We start from the raw sequence: 22,732 nt of genomic DNA, 5'->3' as shown, positions 1-22,732 counted from the left end.
ATCAATAAGAGGAGAAATAAGCATGAAAGACATGATATTAATTAACAATGTTATAATGTTAATGTTTTTGACAAAAAATAGAATGTACGTACATTAAAGAAGAATCTTATTACACATTTATCACCGAATATCAAATAGCAAAATTAAATAAATAATAGATAAATGGTACATTTATTCGGATTATTTACGGATGCAATTTTTCGGTATTAACACATATAACTAGCATTTAGGTAACAAATATGTTTGAAAATGCTTTAATTGATCAATATGTTTGAAAACGCGTGCTGATAATATGTTTCCACACGATTTCGGATTCTCGCGTTCTACGGTATCGGATTAAGAATAATCAATAATTATTCAAACGGATACAATTTTTTGAGATTTATGTTTCATGATAAGCTTTAGGATATCGTTTAAAGATATCTTCTCCGCAAAGAAAAAACGAAAAAGAAAGAAGAACCGTTAAAAGGACATTATAAGCAGCGAAATATTCGACTATAATATGATGTATACTACATATATGATAATTTATGCTCATCTATATTATCTAAATATTGAGTTTGAAGAAGAAAATCCAATATCATCGTTGTCAATACGACAGTACTTTTACATGTTGACAGTCTAAAGAATAATAAACTGCAAGAATAATTTATTAATTTTTACATCACTAACAAATTAATTAATTAATTAATTAATCTTTCTTATATTCTTTATTTTAGAAACAAATATAATCTTGTTACACATTTAAAAGAGATTAACGGAGTTTTTTTCTCAATAAGAAGTGTTTTCGGTATCATACGACGCTGTCGATTGTTCATGGAGAGCTCTGTAGATCTCCCTTGTAATATGAGTACGTCCTGCTTTTCCTCTCTCGACATTTTTCGTTTGTATCTTTCGTTACACTACCCTCAGAGATGTGTACATACACGCTCTCATACATATTGGCAAACGCAGATATGAAAGGACGTTTGTAATACGAGCCTCGTTATAGGATTTCCCGGCATGTGCGCCTGTAAAGTGCACTCACTGCATATACACCATATGAAAATGCGTTTTCACTTTCAATATAACCTAACCACGAAAACTTTTATCGATGAATTTCACGTCATTAACGCGTGCACATAAACCATTCTATCTTTTTTTCACGGCCAGTTAAAATGTCATGTATATCGCATACTTTGCAAAATGACTATATAATTTACAAAATGACTATATAATTTATAAAAGAGACTTATCGTAATAAATAAAATTAAACTTATGGAAATATATATTTTTATGATACTTTCTTCAAATTTTATTTTGAGAAGTGTTTTCGTCTTGCAATGTTTTCAGAAATTCTCTCTATTAAATTTTTTCTATAATTTTATTTTAACGATTTTATTAGAACAATTTTATGAAAAATTCCCTCTAAAATTTGTTTCAAGATAATTAAAGATTAATGTTATATTACTCTACACCGTTTACGTTAAAATATAACCAAGAATATATTATATTGAATGGTATATCACGAGGTTGATGATTCATTGCGACTACATTATTCGAAATGTACATTTGCTGTGGTGAGAGCAACATGTTCCTGAAGAATCTTCTGACATCCCTTCGCGTTTCTTTGTGTAACCTTCCTTTTTTGTTCGCCCCTATTTTCGACCTGCACCGCATTCTTTATTTCACACCTGCATCGTATATAGCGACATAGAAACGCGATGTAATGCGAAAATACATTTTGCAGAGGAAAAATTCAACACGTAAAATCACGCCAATTAATATCCGGTATTATTTCATATATAATAAGCGACTTTGTACTCTCTTTGCGCGCAAAGGCCACTTGCAAAAAAGCATTGACGCTTAAGTGAATGCAAATGACGATGTGCATATCGTGATACACGCGCCGTCCTCGGAATGAGGCAATTTCGATTTCCTTTATTATGCAATTATTACTTCGCATTAGCTTCCGCTCGTTTTCTCGTCAAAAAGATATCTTGTCACGCTCGGTTTTGTTTGAAGTAATCCAGAATTGGATAAAATTGTATAATACGTTCGATCACACACAAATCAAAACTTTTATATTGATAATACGAGCATATTAATTTAATTAAATTTGCAATAGCAGAAGGTGTATTTTAACTCTACTTTAATTTTTAATTTATGATATCTTTAGTGACATTATATATATATATTTTAGTCTCAATTCTCTCTCTCTCTCTCTCTCTCTCTCTCTCTCTCTCTCTCTTTTTTGTAAAGATTCATTTCAGAGAGACTAAAAAATGTTGGTGTAATGAAAATGATTTTCTCTCAAACTCATTATGACCACACAATTTTTTACATATGTAAGGCTTTACTTTCTCGTTCATTCGTGATTTCGTGACCAGACGTTCAGTCGGTTCGAAGGGAGAGCGACGAGAATGTCAGGAATGGAGACAGTGGCGTGTGTGCCGTCGATGAATCTATGTACGCGACTCTAATTGCCTCACAATACTACTCTCGTCGAGTGGGCAGTCAATGAGGACCCATGAGGAGGAGTAGGTTACCCTCGGGAGAGGCGAGGGAATAGAAGCGACTGCCACACCTCGAATTCGCGGCATACCTACTGCGATACGTACCCAATCTCAACTCGTCTTGATCTATTCCAGACATATCTACATCTCGCTTATATACGCAGATAATTGAGCATATGCGTGCATAAGTGAACGTTCGATTGAAATTCCAGAAATCAAATGTGATTTTCTTGCGATCTAAGAATTCTCTAAACTTGCAAATAAATTTGAAATCTTCCAAAACGAAAAATTTGTTTCTAATTTTGCGTTTACTTTTAAAAAAATACTATCGCAAAAAAGAATTACCGTATTTATTTTTGCAATTCAAAGATGATATATTCAATACGATTTAAAGATTTTTTAAAATATCGATCACATTTAAAGATAATAAATTTTTGGATATTTAATAGCAGAAAAAATGATAATTATATAAATATAATTTATATTAATTAGTTCTTTTTATTTTTATGCGTTTAATGTGTTTTTTATCAAGCAGCATTTTTATGTTTGTGATAAAGTTGTCATTATTCATATTACTTAACCGCTGAAATTAGCCGCTGAAATTACTTCACCTTGAGAGAATATCGTAACTATGATAAATTCATACTCGGTGAATAAACAAAAAATACTTTGACAGTAAACACATTCGCGATTACTGTGATCATCGATCTCAACTCGATATCCATTTCTTTGTAACAAATATTTAAAATTATGAAAACAATTACAATTACATCTATATATTTAAATACACAAATTTCTAACACAAATATTTATTTCAATTAAAATTATTTATTGAAAGAATTAATTCAAGTTTGTATTTTCATCTCTTTTGCAAATTTATACACACAATATTAGTTTTATCTTACAAAATATTTTTTATATTTCATTCGTAAACATTGACAAATTAACATCGAAATAAAAATAAGATATAATAATTTTTCTAAAGAATAACTCATTTTATAGATTGCATTGCATGATCATAGGTACATACACGAGAATTACTCTCGTCACATGCGCGCATTCCGATTCTCGTGAATAAAACACGTGCCGAGAATAACGAATATCGAACGTGGATTATTGGCGGCGAGGAGGGCGGAAGCGTACAGTTATCGTCGGCTTATAATATAATAAATACACGGTAAATACGATGACACGTAGCAAATGCGAAGTGTACGCGTCGTTACGGCCGCGCGTAAACACGCATCCGTTGATGAATTATTCGCGGCAACGCGCGTCGCGCGATAATCGATCTTAATTCAGATCCGTCATGCGTCCGCATCCTTCTCTTTTTTCTTCCTCTCCATCCCCATCAGTCTCGCTTTTTCGCAAATCTCTCCGTTTTGCGATAAAAATGCAACATTCTGCAGCAGACTGGCTGATAACGTGTCCCACATTATACAGCGAGCGAGCCGGCGAGATAAGAGTGGTCTCGCGTTATTTACGCTCGTGTGCGAGCCAATATGCTACGTCATGTGTGTTCCTCTATTTCATCGCGTCGACGTTTATTTTATCTGGACGTAATATCAAGATTTGAGGTAAAAACGGAACTATAAATGCTGCAACAATAATTTTTCGTATAAATGACATTTCCTGCGAATTACATGTATTTTTTTTTTAATTTCACTTTTCCCTGCCTTTCTCTTGCCATCAATTTCCACTCAAGTTTGTCTATTTTTATACACGGTTACTCCTTTTCGTCTTTGTGCTCTTGCCTTGCATATGCATATCTCGATAAGACTTTAATGCGCAAGAAACGAAATAAATAAATCTTTAGAACGTGATATTGGTTACTATGCCTTTAGACTGAAATTATAGACAAGCGTGTCGAGTAGCTGCTAAAGTTAACATTTCAAGTGTGATGCCGTATTTGATAATGTACGTCACGTCAAGGTTCGTCTTGTACGTGGAATATTTAAGATGTCCCTGCATTTACTTTGCTTGTGCTCGAAATGTACTTTATGCGTCGTTACGTATGTCGTTACATACGTACTTGACAGATAATATTAGAATAACGTTTTAACTGCTTTTTAAAAAAGAAACAAACGTTAATATTTATACAAAAAAAAAATCTGACTCTTTTACATAATAAATACTCATTGGACGCAGGTATCACTTGATGAATTTTAGTTTCTGCACCAGAGTATTCAGATCTTTCGCCGATAATCCGTTAATAGCAAATTATGCATCTCGTTTCTCTTCCGGAAGTAATACCGCGCGAAACGCGAATTCCTTTACAATGCTATTTCCGGCCATGTGACTTATCTTCGTCGAATATCAGTCGATCCATCGTCGGCTGATCCATCGGAATCTCATCAGCATCCTCATTACTAAACGTCTCCTAATTGGCCGATACGAGATCCATATCCGATCGCGGAGCGAGAACGCACGGAGTTATTAAAGGGTCGTCAACCTGGCATTTATACTGTGATGATCAGGAAACGTGCGCGGTCGCGTGTGCGTGAGCCGGTGCACGAGCGCGCGAACGCGCATGAAATAAATTAATACCGCGCCTATATGTGCCCTTAAGCACATAGGCGATATTTAAGGATCTGGCTTATCGTATGCGTAAACTTAAATTATTTTCCCAAACGAAAATTACGGTGCTCGTGCGTTTACGATAAAAATCTTCGAATAGATTCATTATCGATAAATTTTTACATTATCATTCTTTAAATATTTATTATATTATTAATATAATATAATAAAATAAAATATAATAAAATATAATATAATATAATATAATATAATATAATATAATATTAATATAATATAATAAAATATTATTAATGTATTTTGTTTAATGCCTTTGTTTTTTTTGTTTTTGCTATGCATTTTGTTTTGCATTTTCGGATTTGTCGTTAATTTAATTTTTTTTGCATTTTTTAATTCTCAAGAAAATGATGAGTGCATTAATTCGATTTATTCTTACATTTCTTTTAATCAGTGTCAATATTATTAATATTATCAAATCAAAAATTAAATACTTTTGAAATATCCTTGACGTTTCTTGTCGTATGAAGAGTGTTTATTTTTGTTGATGCTCTAATTATATATATCTGTAGCCAATCTCATGCAAGGAATTTCTCAAGATAATCATTACGATCTTTTCATATTCAATCGACACGCAAGATTCCAATTAATCATGCTGTTACCTCTCAAAATTGCCAAACGCTTACTTATTCCGATCTTCACATATATATGTACATATTCGTGCGTTAAAAGGTAAAGTCAGCTGTCTTGGTATCTTTGATAGTCATACTATTGTTGTCGATTGTGATAGTGATAATATTGGTTAACTTATTATACTAGTTGGGGACAACACTTGTTATTCAACTATAATTTTCGATGGTGCATCTCACCCATATAATGTTCAATGCATGAATTAAACGATCCGCTAAAGCGTCACATGAAATTTAACATATGCAAATCGGTTGCACGCTCGAGCGATTCATAAAACGAGGGTTGCAGAGCATCATAGGTTTCATTCTCTCGCAATATCAAACTACTGAAAAGTATCATTGACAAGTCTCGGTCGATTATTGATTGCAAATCTTTAACGATTTCTATTACACAATAATTGCTGATTTCTTCCGTGCACATAAATATTCTCTATAAAGATTAATGATGCCAAGGCATGTATCAAATATTTTTCTTTAATACATACGTATAAAAATAATTAAGAATATCGAGTTATGAATATATAATGACGTTTCTCTTGAGAAAAGTATAATAATGTTAAGGATAATATTATATAATAATAATATTATTAAAATATTCTACTATACTTATGTTGTGAAAGGCTTGATAATGAGAATTTATTTAAAAAATTATAAAGTCTTATAAGAGTCTTATAAGAGTGTGATAGGTGAATATATTTCTATAATTTTCCAACAATAGAAATTTAAAAATAAACTAAGTTATTTTATTTATTTATTTTTCTACTATCGATGTCGGGGAGTAGAACCGCAAAAACAGATTATCTTTTAAAAACTCGGGAGAAACAGCCATGATCGTTAAGGATGATAAATAATGTATGAAGAATTAAATTGCAAATGACTCGCACGGCGCTCATTCATACATTTTGTTATTTCTTACGCGGTGGATCAGCCGATTTTCGTCGGGCAGCCGTTAAATCGCACAAAAATTTGGCAAGGAGAATCCTTGGGAGCGTACTCGCCTGCAACCGCGAGCAAAAAGCGGCTGCGTTAATGACGGTTATCCGGGCTTCACCGATGGGTTCATCGATCATTCCTAACGACATATGCAGATTGCGCGCTTTTTGCGAGCACGAGATATTTCTTTGTATACGCACGTCGTACACAACGATATGCAAGGCACCGCTGCTTGGATAGAAAAAGTAGATGAGTACTTAAGGTTCTCGACTTTCCGGTTAAAAGTCATAAATTTATAATAATTGATTGTAAGCAGCGTTATTAATCAAGTTTATGTATTGCGCGTAATGTATAATTTAGTATATACGTTTCTTGAAATTAATCTTCTACGCAATATTCAAATAATCATAGTCATTGCCATTACTAGTAGAACTTCGTTTTACTAGTTTTCATTAAATTTCTTTCATTTTAAATATATTTAAATTAATAGAATATTAACACTTTATAAAAATAAAATTTATTAATTTTATATTTTTTTTCTTATAGTTATTTTATTAATTTTCTTTATATTTTATGTGCCTCGTGCAAGAAAAATCGATTGCATCGAATTATATGATATTTTTTTTTATAACGCTTACGATGTTGTATCGTTGACATAACTAAATAAGTTATTGTTCATTCATATCGTTCTTCTTTAAACGGCAGAATGATATTCTGAAAAATCAAGAAAGTTAGAATTACAATTTGCTTTCCAGCATGAATCAGTCATCAATTGGACCAACAATATAAAGCGACTAGCGATTTGGGGCACGTAATTCGCATTTTCCATTAACTGGCAAACGCTGAAATTATATTTGCGCCTCGATGACGTCGAACTGAGAACAGTTTGGGTGCTATCGATCAGTCGAAATATATTTCCGGACGGCATGGTTCATTCATACGATACAATGGAATGCTGATAGCTCACGCACACATGCCGTCGCGCGTGACACGCTCTGTTTTACGTTCCCGCGATTTTACACATTCACAAGCTTGGTAAACACCTGACCGAAAGGCAGACAAGCCAGATAGTGAGAGCATATGTTTTACTTCACCACTCGATTCAGATAAGCATATGATTTTCGCGACAGGAAAATTGCGCTTTTTCACAGAATAATGACAGTTAATAATTTTGTATAATTCTATGCACTTTAAATTAAAATATATTCCACGTTTGACTAAATAACTTTGAAAAATTTTACCTCTGTCAAATTTACACATTAAAGAGATTACGAATTGATGCAATTAATTAAGAGAAAGGCAAAAATTAATATTATCCTTTTTACATGGCAGTAATAAATCTTATGCATTAAAATTTTATTATATACATTTCCTGCACTTATATATTTTCTATTAGAATAATTACGTATTCGAGGTAACTGCTTAATTTCGAGAAATTGAATTCCTCGGCACTTAATAGTTCGCTGTTGTTTTCTTCCCGATTTTCACACATGGCTGCTCCGAATTGAACACATGATCGACGATGCGAATATAAATGTTTGCTTACAGTAATATCAGCAGTTGTTTTCGTGATTATGTAGCGCACCTGTCAGTTCATTTTACTATGGAAAGATGCAAGCCAGTCGAGTGAAATGTTCAGTTTGAGTTTGGTTGTAAAAGAAAACATAGATAGAAGGCACATTCCATAGATTGTAACGCTTTCTAAGTAGGCGCTTGCAAAACCGCAATCATTATGTCAGTTTTATAATATGTGATTCTTCATGAGTATATCAACTCTATTGAATACATCTATCGTTGCTTAAGTATAATATTAAAATGGTGCATCTTGTCACGAATTTATTCATTAGTTGACATTTTTTTTTATTTGTACAAGTTTTAATTTATACATTAATTTAAACGATCTCAAAGCATCTCAAGGCTTATACCTGTGTTTAATATTTTATCTTTTTTTCCGTACTTTAGACTTTTAATCAAGCACGTAATATTATGTTTGTTTTTTGCGAGAAATTAATGTGGTTTTTTTATAATTGATTAACATATACATATATATCATATAAATTGATTAATTGTAAATTATATAAATTTGAACTATATATGTATGTATATTTATATTTAAATAACAATATGAAATACACGTAATTTATTGATTATGTTCCGAAAGTTGTATTCGGTAGAATTTTGCGACTGATATTAAAATATCATTTGTTACATTTTTTTGGTCAATTAACATACATATGATTGACATTTTTTTCGGATAGATTTCCACTCGACGGCTAATAAATGCTTTCTAAAGCGAAAACGTTACGGCAGTTTCGTAATGCATAATTATTGCGGCATAAGCGCTTTTGATTTCCGATATATGCATCGTAATAGCATTACCTATAGGCGCATTGCTTTTTCTAGACCAAGTTACTCGTACGTTGCTCCACGATATCTTGGGTCGCTTGTTTACAAAGCGTTACCATCTATGCGGAAACACGAAACAACGCGGTCATTATCAGCGACGAAGAGCTATTTTCATAATTAAAGCCGGGAAGGCGATCACATATACACACACATTGTATCGTCAAGCTTTATATTCTCTTGATAATCGGCTTCTGATAAGTATCGCACGATGTCACGAGAAGAGAGTTCGCTTCTAATGGAAACTAAATTGGTGAAACTCGAGAAAGAGAGGAAGGTTCAGGAAATCATTGTATTTCATCGCGTCCCGTATATAAATTCTATTTATCTTTGCCTTATAAATAAATATCCATTTAAAAATAAATTGCTACATAAAGTTCAGTAGCAAGAATAATAATAGCATTGTTGTTGATGCTATTATTATTTTTTTAAATTTATTTTTTCTCTCGTTGTTTAATTTAATTTGCTATTTTGACGCGCGCTACGATTGTACAAGTAATTCAAATCTCAATTACAGATCACTAGTTATTTATTCTAATACTTTGTAAAAGAGAGAATTGTGTATACAATACCTATCAATATAATTATTTTATATTTTACTTAGATAGCCTTATTTTACTTTAGATAGCCTGAGTATAAATTGTACATTTTACATACTTTACGTGCTTCCTCTCTTTCTCTCTCTTTTTCTATTTCTTTTCTTCTCTATCTATTTATCTATTTATCTATTTATCTTTGTCTCTTGTATTATATGTTTATTATTATGTATTTAATATTTGCTTAAACTCTGAAATTTGTATTCCTAATTTATACATCTTTCACTGTGCTTGCACGAGCTTTTATCCATTCGCTAATTATTTATAAAATAAAAAAACAGATTGAACATAACATATATATATGTAAATCTATGCGTCGAAAGGAGCGGAAGTCGGATGTAAATGTCTTAAATTGATGACGTATGTAATCGTGAAGAAACATAGGAAGGATCTTGGAGAAAGCGATGCGACGGACATCATGCTTTCATCACAATAATCGATGTACGGTAGAAAGAAACGTTTACTACTAATCATAAAGTGAAATAATTTATAATTGAAAGCTGTTTGTAAACGAAAATAATATCAATAATCTTCCTATATACAACACACACAAGTGAAGTATTGTATAACCGCACAATTGTCCATGATATTGTGATTATAATATATACATATTTCTTTGTTAGAAATAGCTCTTTTTCCCCTAAATATATTTTAAAATTAATATAATAATTTTTAATCAGAATTTTTATTTATATAAAATTCTATATTACACGAAATTTAAACATTTAATTAGTAAAATATATACATAAAATGCAGGGATAAAATTGCGATAAAGCAGCCATGATTCATAAAAATTTGAGAGAGATATTTCATATTATAAATATATGCGCATTTATCTAAGTAATTTTTAATCGCGCAAATATCAAATTATGTAAAAAAATAAATGTGAAAATTATACGAATGTAATAATTTCCTTTATATATTTCACATAACATATTTGGTAAATGCAATGAATATACCGGTCGGTCAGCATCCAACATTAAATGATTTCTACAGAACTATTCTGGTGAAAGAATCTTTTAAAATCGTTTATTTAATTGATTACAAATCTACATTTTTACTCGACCCATTATATCGTATATTATCGAGAGAATGCATAACGAATGTGCATCCAGTCACGCATTAAGTGCCGCGACGCCAGTAAAAATGTTGCAAAATTGGAAGTCCGTCGGAACATTTCGGGCACACGAAGATACAGCATGCGGATAAAACGATCGTAAACCGGAGAAGGTTCGGGAGATTTCGTTGCAAGGGATTTTTACGAGCAGACAGGTTGATATCACTGTTATGTGCAAGTATGGTCGTTCGATATGACAAGAAACGGATACCAAACGCGCATCTCATCAACCAGCAATAGAATTCTTAATTTTTCTCACTATTTGCGACATTATAAACTGATTTCGCTTTAATTTGGATCAAAATTGAAATATTTGTTGGTCAAAAACTTGATATTAAATATTTTGATTCTAAGTTAATAATGCATTATGAATAAGAAATAATTTTAGACAATATCAAATTAAATGTCTTAGATAATTGATGAATACACAAACTTTTCCTTCGATCGCTGTTAATTCATCCGATTTTTAAATGAAACTGTTATTAATAATACAAGCAACAAAGAATCCTGAGAATCGTTGATATATTATCTCTTTATCCCTTCTCTTCTCATTTATATGTAATAAGAAATAAATCAAGAAAGAATGTCCAATTTAACTAATATCGAATTCTTTACTCGTTTTGTTATCAATAATTAATGATAAAGATCAGTGATTCTCAATCAGTCTCCTGAACAATTCAATCAAACTATTGCCTTTGTTGTTGATATTAACGTTTAAATACAGGCAAATCTATAAACTTAAAATTTAATTATTCCAGATTCATTGATATGTCCTTATCTTATCTCTCAACATTAAATGCGAATCATTTAGTTTATATCAGTTTATATCAGTTTGATAGATTATTGATTGCTGCATTGCAGGAAAAAGAAGAGTGTTTAACACTGCAAGAAGACTATACAAGAAATTGGGAAAAATAAAAAAGAAGAAAAAAAACAGTAAAAGGAAGGAACGAAGAATAGAACAAAGTGCTTCTATTGCTAGTATCTGAAAAGCCGAAGAAATATTTTACCATTTCTAAATATTATATACTAACGCATCTGCACTAACTGCACCATAGGGAAACTCGGTGCATTACAATGTAGTATGTGTGTGTGGCTGTACCTAGGATACTATTACATATTATCAGACGCTGAAGAACAAAAGGTAAATATTTCGGCATGCGTGAAAAAGAAATGTACCTCCAACATTTCCGAGGAAGAATCAGATATCAAGAGAGAAGGAGAAAACAAGGAGATACTTTCTATGGTAAGTTCTCTAAGAGAATTAAATTTTATATATATAATTATATATATACATATAAAAGATCATATTCAATATAACACAATTAAATGATAATATAAAAAATAAAATAAAAATTTATATACAAAAAATATTAATGTTTATAAACATAATAATAATAATATCGTCTTAATTTTATCAGATTTCGCACGCGCATCAAAATTCTTCAAGCATAGACTAAAACAAAGCCTTAATAATAAATAGAAATAACGAAGAGAATCTAAATATATACTCGTAGCAATCATCCGTGGCGGAAGCACAGATACATATATCTGTGAAGGGTATTTTCCACATTTCTCCCAACAAATAATTGCTAGAAAACAAGAGAAGAAGAGGGGCTATGCTTGAATTTAAGCATTGCAAAAGAGTATGAACGTACACATGTGAATTTATAACAACTAACACTCATACCACACAGAATACTCCCGTAATAATAATAATGTAATATTCTGTCAAATGCGCATGATGTTAATTTTGTTATTACATGTTATTATTATGTGTTATTAACAATTTATAATAATTATACTGATGCATAGACAGATATAATAAAGAAACATATGTACAAGCTTTTGAGATTAATTAAATTGCCAGTACAAGAGGAAAGAAGTCCAGAAGTTTGACAATATTACACCGAAAAATATAATGTAAGATATATTTTTTTTATTTATTTTTTATTTTATTTATTTTTATATTAATAAGTAAAAAAAGAAAAATTAAATTTTTTATGTTAAGATCTAGGGATAATTTTAGTAACATATAAATATATATATGTACTGGTAGGTAAAGGTAAGTTTTTTTTTTGTTTTTTTTTCGAATACATAGCATGCAATCGAGAGATTTGGTTTTCAAGTCTCAAACTTAAAACTCAAAACTCTTCTAAATTTTGCGGAAATCATATTAATTAGATTATTATTTATGAATTAATTTATTATTTACGAATTTAAGTTAATTATTTACGAATTTATCTTTGAACGCGCAAAATATAAGAAATCCCTCTTCTAATAAGTCAATATCCTGCATTAAATTTAAAATATTTTTTTTATATATACAAGATGTATGTAAAAAGAAAAAAGATTTGGAAAAATGTCTAATACATAGAGTAGGAAAACATGGACATAGGTCCTAAAACGCATCATTTCTTTAGAGTTTTTTTCAATAATTCTTTACAGTGTATGTATATTCGTTTGAAAAAGTCATTTATGGCTATTGTATGCACAATATCGACACCATAACGTTTCACTGTTCCTTCACTTCATTGCTTATACATAGCATCAAACAGGTAGTTTCAACTGTTCATCACAGACATAGTATATTCAAGTAAGCAGTTGGCGGATGTTCATTTCATTTATGGATTGGCAAATGGTAAAAGTAAAGATAGAGGCGATTGATAATGAATATGATTTATTGATAATTCAATGTTTCCGAAATAATTTCGCAAGGAAGCATTTTCGGATTTATGGTTATTATTTATTTTCATATATATAATAACATATTTTCATTTTCTATATATTGTATTGAGGAATATTTTCCCAGTTTAATTGTTTTTTAGTTATACATCTTATTTATTATATCTAAAGTATTTTTATCATGAAGAAAAGTTATCTCGCTAATTTTTTCACATATAATATAATATAACATAACATAATACAATATAATATAATATATCACATTTTTTTCTCAACACTTCTTAGGTTTAAGAGGTATACCGCGATGATATTCTGATTATCTGACTCTTTTCTTTCATGAAATATTATTTCTTCAATAGGATCATTTATTTCAATTATTAGTTTATTAATATTAATATTTTTAATCTGAGAAGCTTTATCTTCTAAACGTATAATTATTAATTTATTTTATCTAAATTCATCTTTAGAATGATTAAGATATATAATATAATATAATAATATAATATGTTATTTAAAAATTTAAAATAATTGAGATGCATGTAGACTATACAAAGGAAAAGATTGTATCTAATCCTTTAATTCTTATAAAATTAACATGAATGATACAAAGAAGTTCGATTCGTCACTCTAAATTTTCTTATCCTATTTTGCTATTATTATTAATACTATTAAGTTATTATTAAAATATATCGGATTGTATTAATTTTTTATATTCAATAACTAATTTTCTATCGAATAATTTAGTCTTTTATTTTTATTATTTTATTTCTTCACATTAGTGTAATAAATAATATCTTATTCTTCCTCACATCACGATGTTAATTTTCTTGTTTAAGCTGCTGCAAATTAAACACATTGATATATGAATATCATTGTGAATTATTGAATATTTTTTAATGGAGTTCTAGAATAAAATAAATGCAATCCGATTCTTCTAAATTTATTTGCATGTTTTTTTACAATAAATCATCTTTGAATATATTAAATTAATGTTTTTTTTTAATAACAGTAAATTTACGCTGCGGTGAGCGTAACAATATTAAATAGGTTATTTTTATCGAAATTTTCATGGCTTTTATGATTTTGACATAAACAATTTTAGATGGCGTTAACGAAATAAACATAAAAATATTTCATGCCAGACGATTGTGCATGTTAAGGTCGATTGCACAATTCCATTAGCAGCGAGTTTTACATTGGCAATACTTAATTTGTTCATTTACGAATATTAAAATTTAAATTTTAATCGTCTCCGATGAGCCCGGCATTAAAAATGTAATGCATAATGTGTCCGTTACGAATTACATATTTAAATTTTCATGAGCGATTGGTCAGTCAGTGACCATTAAAAATGTAATCTTCGATTCCCGAGTACTGCATAAAAATTTCAGCAACCCGTATGCATGAATTATCAAAAATATCATACATACGTAAATTATAATAAACTAGTCTACTTAACACCATTTTGAACGTATTTTCTCATATTAAAAGCTTACACATTTTTTGAAAAACAATTACGAAAACTCATAAATATGATATTCAACCGTACATATAGTAAATGATGATAATTAATTAAATATAAATTGTGATTTAAAGGAAGATTATAAATATAAATAAAAGATTTAAAAAGAACAGGACAGAGAAAATAAATAAGGACATTTTTCCTTTGTAGAGTAGATTATTTGTTTGAAACAAGACTTATTACTATATTAGAATGATGATCTCTCTCTCCCTCTCTCTCTCTCTCTCTCTGTCTCTCTTTGTCTTTTTCTCTTTCTCTCTCTCTTCAAGTAATCAAAAATGTCCTTTTTTATTTGCTCTGTACTGTACATATAATAACTAATTATTTTTTTGAACAAAGCACATTGTGTTACTTGCAGAAAACGGTAACGGATGGTTCTTCCTTCAATCAGGCCTGAATCGTGGTACGTAACAGTGCCTCGCGAGTGTAGTACATATAAATAATATACTTTCATACTAGAGACTGATAATCATAAAGAATTTTCCTGTGTGCGCTTCTTTAAGTGTACTTTGATCATGCCGCAAATATTATGAAACCCATTAACGTAGAACACTCGGAATTTCCCTTGTATCTGCTTTTATTTGGGAAATTGGCTTTTCTTTTTTATAACGATCATCGCAAAGAACACGATTCTTTGAGCATCATTGGCCCTCGTAACATTTCTGATCATTCAGCGTAACGAGCTTGACGCTCGTCCAGCACATTCAAGAAATTTAATTCGGAAACGAGTGAACTGAAAGACAGGCGAAGGTGTTTGAAGGTGGAGTGCCAAGGAGTGAACACGATAGCACCGCGGGTCGTGAGTCCTAAGGGGACGGACGCCATGGCGGCCTCTTCGTCCTCATCGAGCGGCGGCGAGCAGCAGTACTCGCTTAGGTGGAACGACTTCCACTTGAGCATTCTCAACTCATTCCGGAGTCTGAGAGACCACCAAGACTTTGTCGACGTCACCCTTGCCTGCGACAGCTGCACCTTCACCGCGCATAAAGTCGTTCTTTCGGCATGTAGTCCATACTTCCGCGATTTGCTCAAGGTTAGTATTCTTTTTATATTTCCCTCTTTAAATGTTTTCAAGCTCTAAGTTATAGATGATTGTAAAAATGAAACTGTTACCCGAGTAGAAATTCAATCATTTTGTAGCTACTAATTGGCCAGGAATCCTAGTTACTAGTTAGTTTTTGGCCAATTTAACTAGCCAGAAACTGACAGGCTTGGGAGACGCGCTCTTTGCCAACTGGACAGTAAAATTAGTCAGTTTCTGACCAGTTTCTGAATAGTTTATGAGCAGTTTCTGAATAGTTCGGGAAAAAAGTTTATATCTAATTATATGTAATTATGTAGATACAATTATGCGTGATTTTGACCTGGTCTAATCATACATATATAGATAAAATTATTAAAAAATTATAGCCAGTATTTTCAGAGTTTTCGCTGAACAGAAACTATCCAGTATTTACTTATCATTGTTTCTTGCCTAGTTTTAGGACAGTGAGTTTTAGAACTGGCCGAAACAATAGTCAGATATTTCTGGCTAATTTTTAAACAGTTACTGTCTAATCTTATTAATCTTATTAATCTAATTAATCTTAGCTAGTAAAAACTGGTCAATTTCTAAATAGTAACAAGTTTTTCCCAGAAATTTTTTTACTCGGGTATTTGGCGAGTTTTCTGATTAATTTTATGTTGTCAAATTTGATTTGACATTTCTAATTTACTTATTGTGTGATTTAACATAAACTAATATTTTTATGTATATAATATAATGTATATAATATTATGTATATAATATTATGGATATAATATTTTAATGTATATAATATAATGAGCATGATATATGATTAAAAATATGTGAACACATATCGAGAATTTCATCATGAAATCGCAATTTTGTAAAAAAGAAAATGTTTTAAAATTTAAAATTTTATACATAGAAATGCAATTTCTGTATGTTTTGGACCAGAAGGAAAGCATCAAGAATATAAATATTTTATTTAATCTTATTTTTAAAAATTTTGTAATATCTTAATATCTTATTTGAATCAATATCTTATTTTTCAAAAGAATTGAGGATGCTCCAAGTATTAAAGACCACTCTAAATATTAAAATCCTTATGAAATCTCTCGCTATGCCATTTTTGATGTTTGAAACCTGTACTAGATACATTAAAATGTATCTTACTACAGAGAGAGAAATATAATTCGGGATATGTGTCCTTACATTAATATTATTTCAATTGAAATATAAGTAAACAGGTGCATTACAAAATAGACTACTTAGAGAATTAGAAATATAATTATTTGGCTTAAAACTGACATTCTAATTGCTAATTTTAATACAAATGTGCAATACTTGTTGAAAATTTCGCAACGATGCATTATTAAATCACAGAGCTGAGGAATGTAATTTAGCGGTCACTGCGAGCTATGTGTAACTCGATCGTAAAGTAGGAAAGTCGAGTCAGGGTCGCACATGACACAATATGTGTAGGAATTCTAACATAACAAAATCATGGCTAATAATCGCGAACCGCACTCTACTTATACTCTTTACTCTACGAAAACTGATGTCTTTCTTCTCCAATTCAAGAATATTTATGCTATAATTTATTTGGCATAGCTTGAATTTAAAAATTATTTTAATGAACAAACATGTTATTGCAACACATATTAGGCAATATATAAATATTTAATTTTATTATTTTATCATAAGATTTTTTTGGAATTGCACTTTCTGTCATAATTTCTCAATAATGTATCTTGATAGAACGCAAATATCAAGTTTAAATATGATGCAGCATTTATTGATAACTACGAATGTGTCGCAGAATTTAAAGAACCGTACATTATTAATTTTAGCCGCTCTAGTAATAATTCATCTTTTCAGATTTGCCGCTAATCTTAGGTCGTAAATGGGGATAGTCAGAAACACTATTAGAAACATTATTGAGCTACTGTGCATTTTATTTCGAGTTTCAATTTTCTATAAAACTTCTTACGCGCGGATATTATATCTGAAAATTTACACATATTGCTATGAAGGTAATGATAAAAAGGAAAATTGAAAAATATTTAAAAGAAAATAGAGAGAAGATAAATAAATATATATTTTATTATATTTTTATTATACCTAGTTTAAAGATAAAATATTTTCCAAATTTTCAAAAATCAAGATTTTTTCCTTTGTCAGCAATTAAATCTTTTAAAAAACCAACACGTGTAATTTTTCAAATAATAATTAACTTTTTATATTAACATATAATTGACGCACGAATCGTATATATATATCTGTCGAATTTTTTGCATTAAAAAAATCATGTTTCTTAAATATTATATTTTTCGCGAATTATATACCTTATATCGAGGTTAACTTATAAATATTATAACTTTTATTATAACTTATTTTATATAAATAAGAAATAAATCAATAAAATTGTAAATCACTTGCCTCATGTTTCGCCATTGATCGATGTTTTTCAGGGTTTCCTCTTCCTTTCTTGACTAGTCTTCGCTGCTTCTTCATTGGCACTCACATGACACTCACTCGCGAAAACACGATTAATTACTATCGCGAATGTACTAATCATTAGAATACAACGACACTTTATACTCTTGATGAATCGCACGATGCACACTTTACTTATTTTAAGATGAGAAAATGCGTAAATTATATTTACACAAAGCTACGATTGGTACTGGAAAATTGCGCGAACATTAATTACTTATACTGATTTAGCACAAATATTAATTACTTATATTATCTATGACAATCTTTAATTACTCGTAAAGAATGATCGTTTCGCATCTTTTACTATTTTACGAGCATATTTTAAGAAATAAGATGATAATTTTTACGGAGCATCTCAAAAAACAGTCTTACTCGTTCCAACTTTTTCTCGCGAATGATAACAAGATCGAAAAAATTGTCACAAGTTCAGTGACGTCACAGCGCGCTATTGTTTACAAGCAGTTGCCTCTCTTTCATGCGTCGTCTCGTAGCGTCGCACGTCCTTGGTACGTATTTATTATACACGACTTTTATCAGTCACAAATTGAAAGCCGAACAAGAAAGATATATAATATGTCGTGTGCGCGTCGGATTAGTTTTATATAATTGTAATTTTTGCTATCGTTTAAATTTTCCTATTGCAATAAATAATTAAAGTACACGTGCTATTAATATCGGGACTATATATTGTGCAATCGTAATTAACTATATGTGAGCGAGTGTCTTACGAGTGCGATAGAGAAATAGTAGAAGATGAACGAGAGAGAAGAAGGATTTGAGAAAGACATTAGTCAACAGCCAAACAACAATGAAGTAAGTAGTTTATAATTTATTATTTATTTGTAATATTCAAGATTAATTGTAATATATAAAATCTACTGCTGTTAATGATGTGATGTTATCCTTTGTGAAAAACTAAAATATTTTTTGCAAAATTAGCGATTAAAGTAATAAATTTTATGTTTCTATTGATTCTATATTTTCTCGAGTTTTTCGAGAGGAATTAGTTCGTGACTCCCTTCTAATTAGACTCAAATAGTGTATAAATAAAGAGATAACGCAAGAGTCTTATTTCGCGCATTACTGCAATCGCTAATTATAATAACTGTAGTAGTACATAATTGCATATTCTAATTGATTCAAACAAACGCGTAGAAATCAGACCGGTTCTTACCTTTATGAATCTCGAACGTTACAAATCAACATAAAATGATCAAGAATTATTGCAACCTTTTCTCGAGTGCTACGATTCTCTCAGAATTATATATATATACATATATATATATATATATATATATATATATATATATATACGGGGTGTTCTGTAGAAAAATCGACAAATCTCTAGAATATGTTCTAGAGATTATTATAAGCAAAAAAGTTTAAGTACATTAAATGATAACTGAGTCAAATTGATCTATAATATATCTGAACTTTTTTGCTTACAATTAGAATGAATCCTAAAATACATTCTAGAAGTTTATCGGTTTCCTCATGGAACCGATTCTATATACATGACTGCAGAACACGTGTAACATTGGTTATGAAAGAAACAACAATTAATTTTTTTTAAATGCAATGCTGTTTATTAGATTTTTCTTGATAAATCGTTGACATCAAAAGCACAAGAATAAAAATAACATTACGCGGGAATAACAATTACATGTAATAATTAAATATAATTATTGAGATGAAATAAAACAGCATTAAAATATATATTTTAATAAAGTTATATTTCTGTATCAAAGGATTTCATATTATAAATACGGTAATAAAATTTCTGAAATTTCGTTTCTCAGACATTTCGTTAAAAATCTATTACATTCTATCATTTATCTATCGATGCATTCTATTCATTAATTCAAGATCTCATTGAGATAAACCACTCAATAGAATTATCGGTAGAAAAAGCAATCTCATGGTATATTCTTATGTAGTAAAGTCCACAAAGAGCTTCCGGTTTCATATGCATAATAATTCATTGCTAGCATTCGAGTCATCGCTAATAGAGATCCACCCTTTACTTCTACGCAAGACATCATCGATCACTTTGACATGTCGTCGCGATGTTGTCAACACTTCGCGTTCGTCTATCTTTTCGAGAACCTGTTTCCTTCTCATGCACTCTTGATGAAGTTTCGTTGCTTTTTCTTGAAGCAGTCTTTTATAAATCCCAGATAGAACTTCTTTGAGACGTTGAGACGAAAATTTAAGAGGAAATTAGGTAAAATCTTATTTGGCTATCGCTAATTTCAATATATAAAAAATCATACAATTTTATCGAAAGGACGAAATATGATAGATAGAGCGCTTCTTCTAAAATCACGGTGTTTAGCATGCTAGATCTTGTCCTCGACCATTATTTTGCGTCGGAACGATTGGTCGTCGCCCGAAGAACGACTCAGACTCGGATGAAGCGACCGACTTTCTAATTGACGCGTACCACTAATTGATTTTAAGTGTCGGGCATAGTACTCGAGGCGAGTTAATAAAGCTTACACGCTGGTCGAGCCATGCTTACGTCACACGTTGGCTACGTGGACGATGGCGCAGGATTTTATGCTGTATCGCTTGAACCTCCGAACACAATTACATTAAGGCCAACCGGCCACGTTGTAATGACGTTGGCAAGACAGGGAGAAAGAGAGAGAACGAAGGAGGGAGAGAGCGAGAGAAAGAGAGCCAGTCTGTATTAACAACCTTCTTACAACGAGGCGGCAACAAGAGTTACCATTATGCCGGCATTAATAGCAGACGCTCCACTGTATTACCCGCTTTTTGTTTGCTCACTTGCGCGATGACGTAGGATTCCATATTGGTTTCGACGATCGCCTACTTATTGTTAGCGTATAAACAGCTCCGCGCGTAACGCTTATGGCCAATGTGACCTCGATCACAGGCGTAATCATCGCTCTAGCGGCTATAACGAGGTATTTTGACGTGAGAAATTCGGTAATATCGTGACTAATAGTAAAAGTAAAAATAAGAGGGAATGTTTTTCTCTCCGCAGCATTAAAGCGTGAAGAACCTCCTCATTGGAAATTACAATAATAAACTATCGCATCGTAAAAACGGGACGGATAAGCATTATCCTGGGGCTATTTTTTCCAGGGATATTTACCGCTACACTGGACGCTTTATTGTATATCATTTTCATTTTATTTTCCGTATTATTGTGTGGCATTAATCGGTATTCCGTTTGCTCGACAAATAACACGGTCCGATAAGCGTCCACGCTCTTCCATTCGCTAGCTCGCTCGTCCGCTTCGCGATTGTATCCTTCTGGAAATATTTTCCAATTTGATTCGACGCGATACGCAACGATAACGAAACCATCCAAAAGCTCTGATAAAGGTGCATCTCAACGACAGATGATTTACGCGTCGATGTATCGGCATCGATTTACGACGAACTCGTTCATTTGACTATCGGCCAGAAGTCGATGACGAATCGCCCAGTTATCGAACCGAATCCACAATGATATTTGCCAAAATACGAGTAACGATTGTATACACGAATTCTGACGATAACAAATGTTCCCCGTTATACGTGTCCTACGCGACATCCTGTAAATCGCAATAACACAGAATCGATCGTACTCGATAGGACATACTTTGGCTGCCGATTTATCTTCGTGGAATAAATTCATCGGCAAAGATAAATTATCGCCGAGTGTCACGAAATATAAATTTAATGCGACATATTTTACAACTTTTGTACATATCATCAATTTTTTTATTATTTTCTATAGAAATTACAGTTTTTGCATTAAAGGAAAATGTGCATTGAGAAAGTTTGATTTACAGCGAAGATCGCAAGTGACACTAATTGCGCGCACTCTAATCTGTTAATTAAATCGGAACTATGTTGGAGCTCGAGCGAACCGAGAGATTAAAGCAAAAAGTAACGGAGAGCAAATCAGATGATTAAAACGTGGACTAGATCAACTGACATTTACGGTGCTGCAAAGTCGAGGGAATGCGAGCGAGTCATGTTAATTTCTGCGCACTAACACAAAGTATTTCATTTCCTTCAAACGGTCATCGTCGCCCGTGGATATTAATGGAACGTTAACGGAGTTATCTAGTGACGTGACGGCCTCTGAAAAGCGTGCTCCGCTTTGTTAGACGTTGATCAGCGAATTAATATCGAAGTGTCCTGAAAACAGGCTTAACGAGTTTTCGCAGCTTCTTTAGAACGCCGCGTATCTTTTAATAAATGGCCGAATATACTCCATTGCGTCAGAGATCCTTAACAT

General features: G+C 31.3%; 1 protein-coding gene across 16 annotated transcripts in view; it reads left to right on the top strand.

The window, feature by feature from the left end:
• Positions 1-22,732, top strand: part of LOC145971282 (protein abrupt) — an 83,495-nt gene that overhangs the window by 12,504 nt on the left and 48,259 nt on the right. For 6 of the 16 annotated variants that reach the window (XR_014438833.1, XR_014438834.1, XM_083098789.1 and 3 more), the window contains exons 1-3: positions 11,867-12,008; positions 15,328-15,372; positions 15,720-16,002. Coding sequence is in view for 13 of the 16 variants with exons in the window: in XM_083098789.1 (XP_082954915.1) it covers positions 15,341-15,372; positions 15,720-16,002 (315 nt within the window). In the remaining 3 variants the exon portion in view is untranslated. Of the gene's footprint in view, positions 1-11,623; positions 12,009-12,183; positions 12,686-15,327; positions 16,003-18,813; positions 19,288-22,732 lie in introns of those variants that run through there. The other 10 variants (XM_083098797.1, XM_083098796.1, XM_083098790.1 and 7 more) reach the window with 9 other exon arrangements.

Source organism: Camponotus vicinus, unplaced genomic scaffold (genome assembly GCF_025532165.1).
Source record: "Camponotus vicinus isolate PSW18456_S1 unplaced genomic scaffold, iyCamVici1.0 SCAF_4, whole genome shotgun sequence".
In the NCBI taxonomy this organism is placed as follows: domain Eukaryota; kingdom Metazoa; phylum Arthropoda; class Insecta; order Hymenoptera; family Formicidae; genus Camponotus; species Camponotus vicinus.
This window is presented reverse-complemented; position numbering and strand designations above follow the sequence as displayed.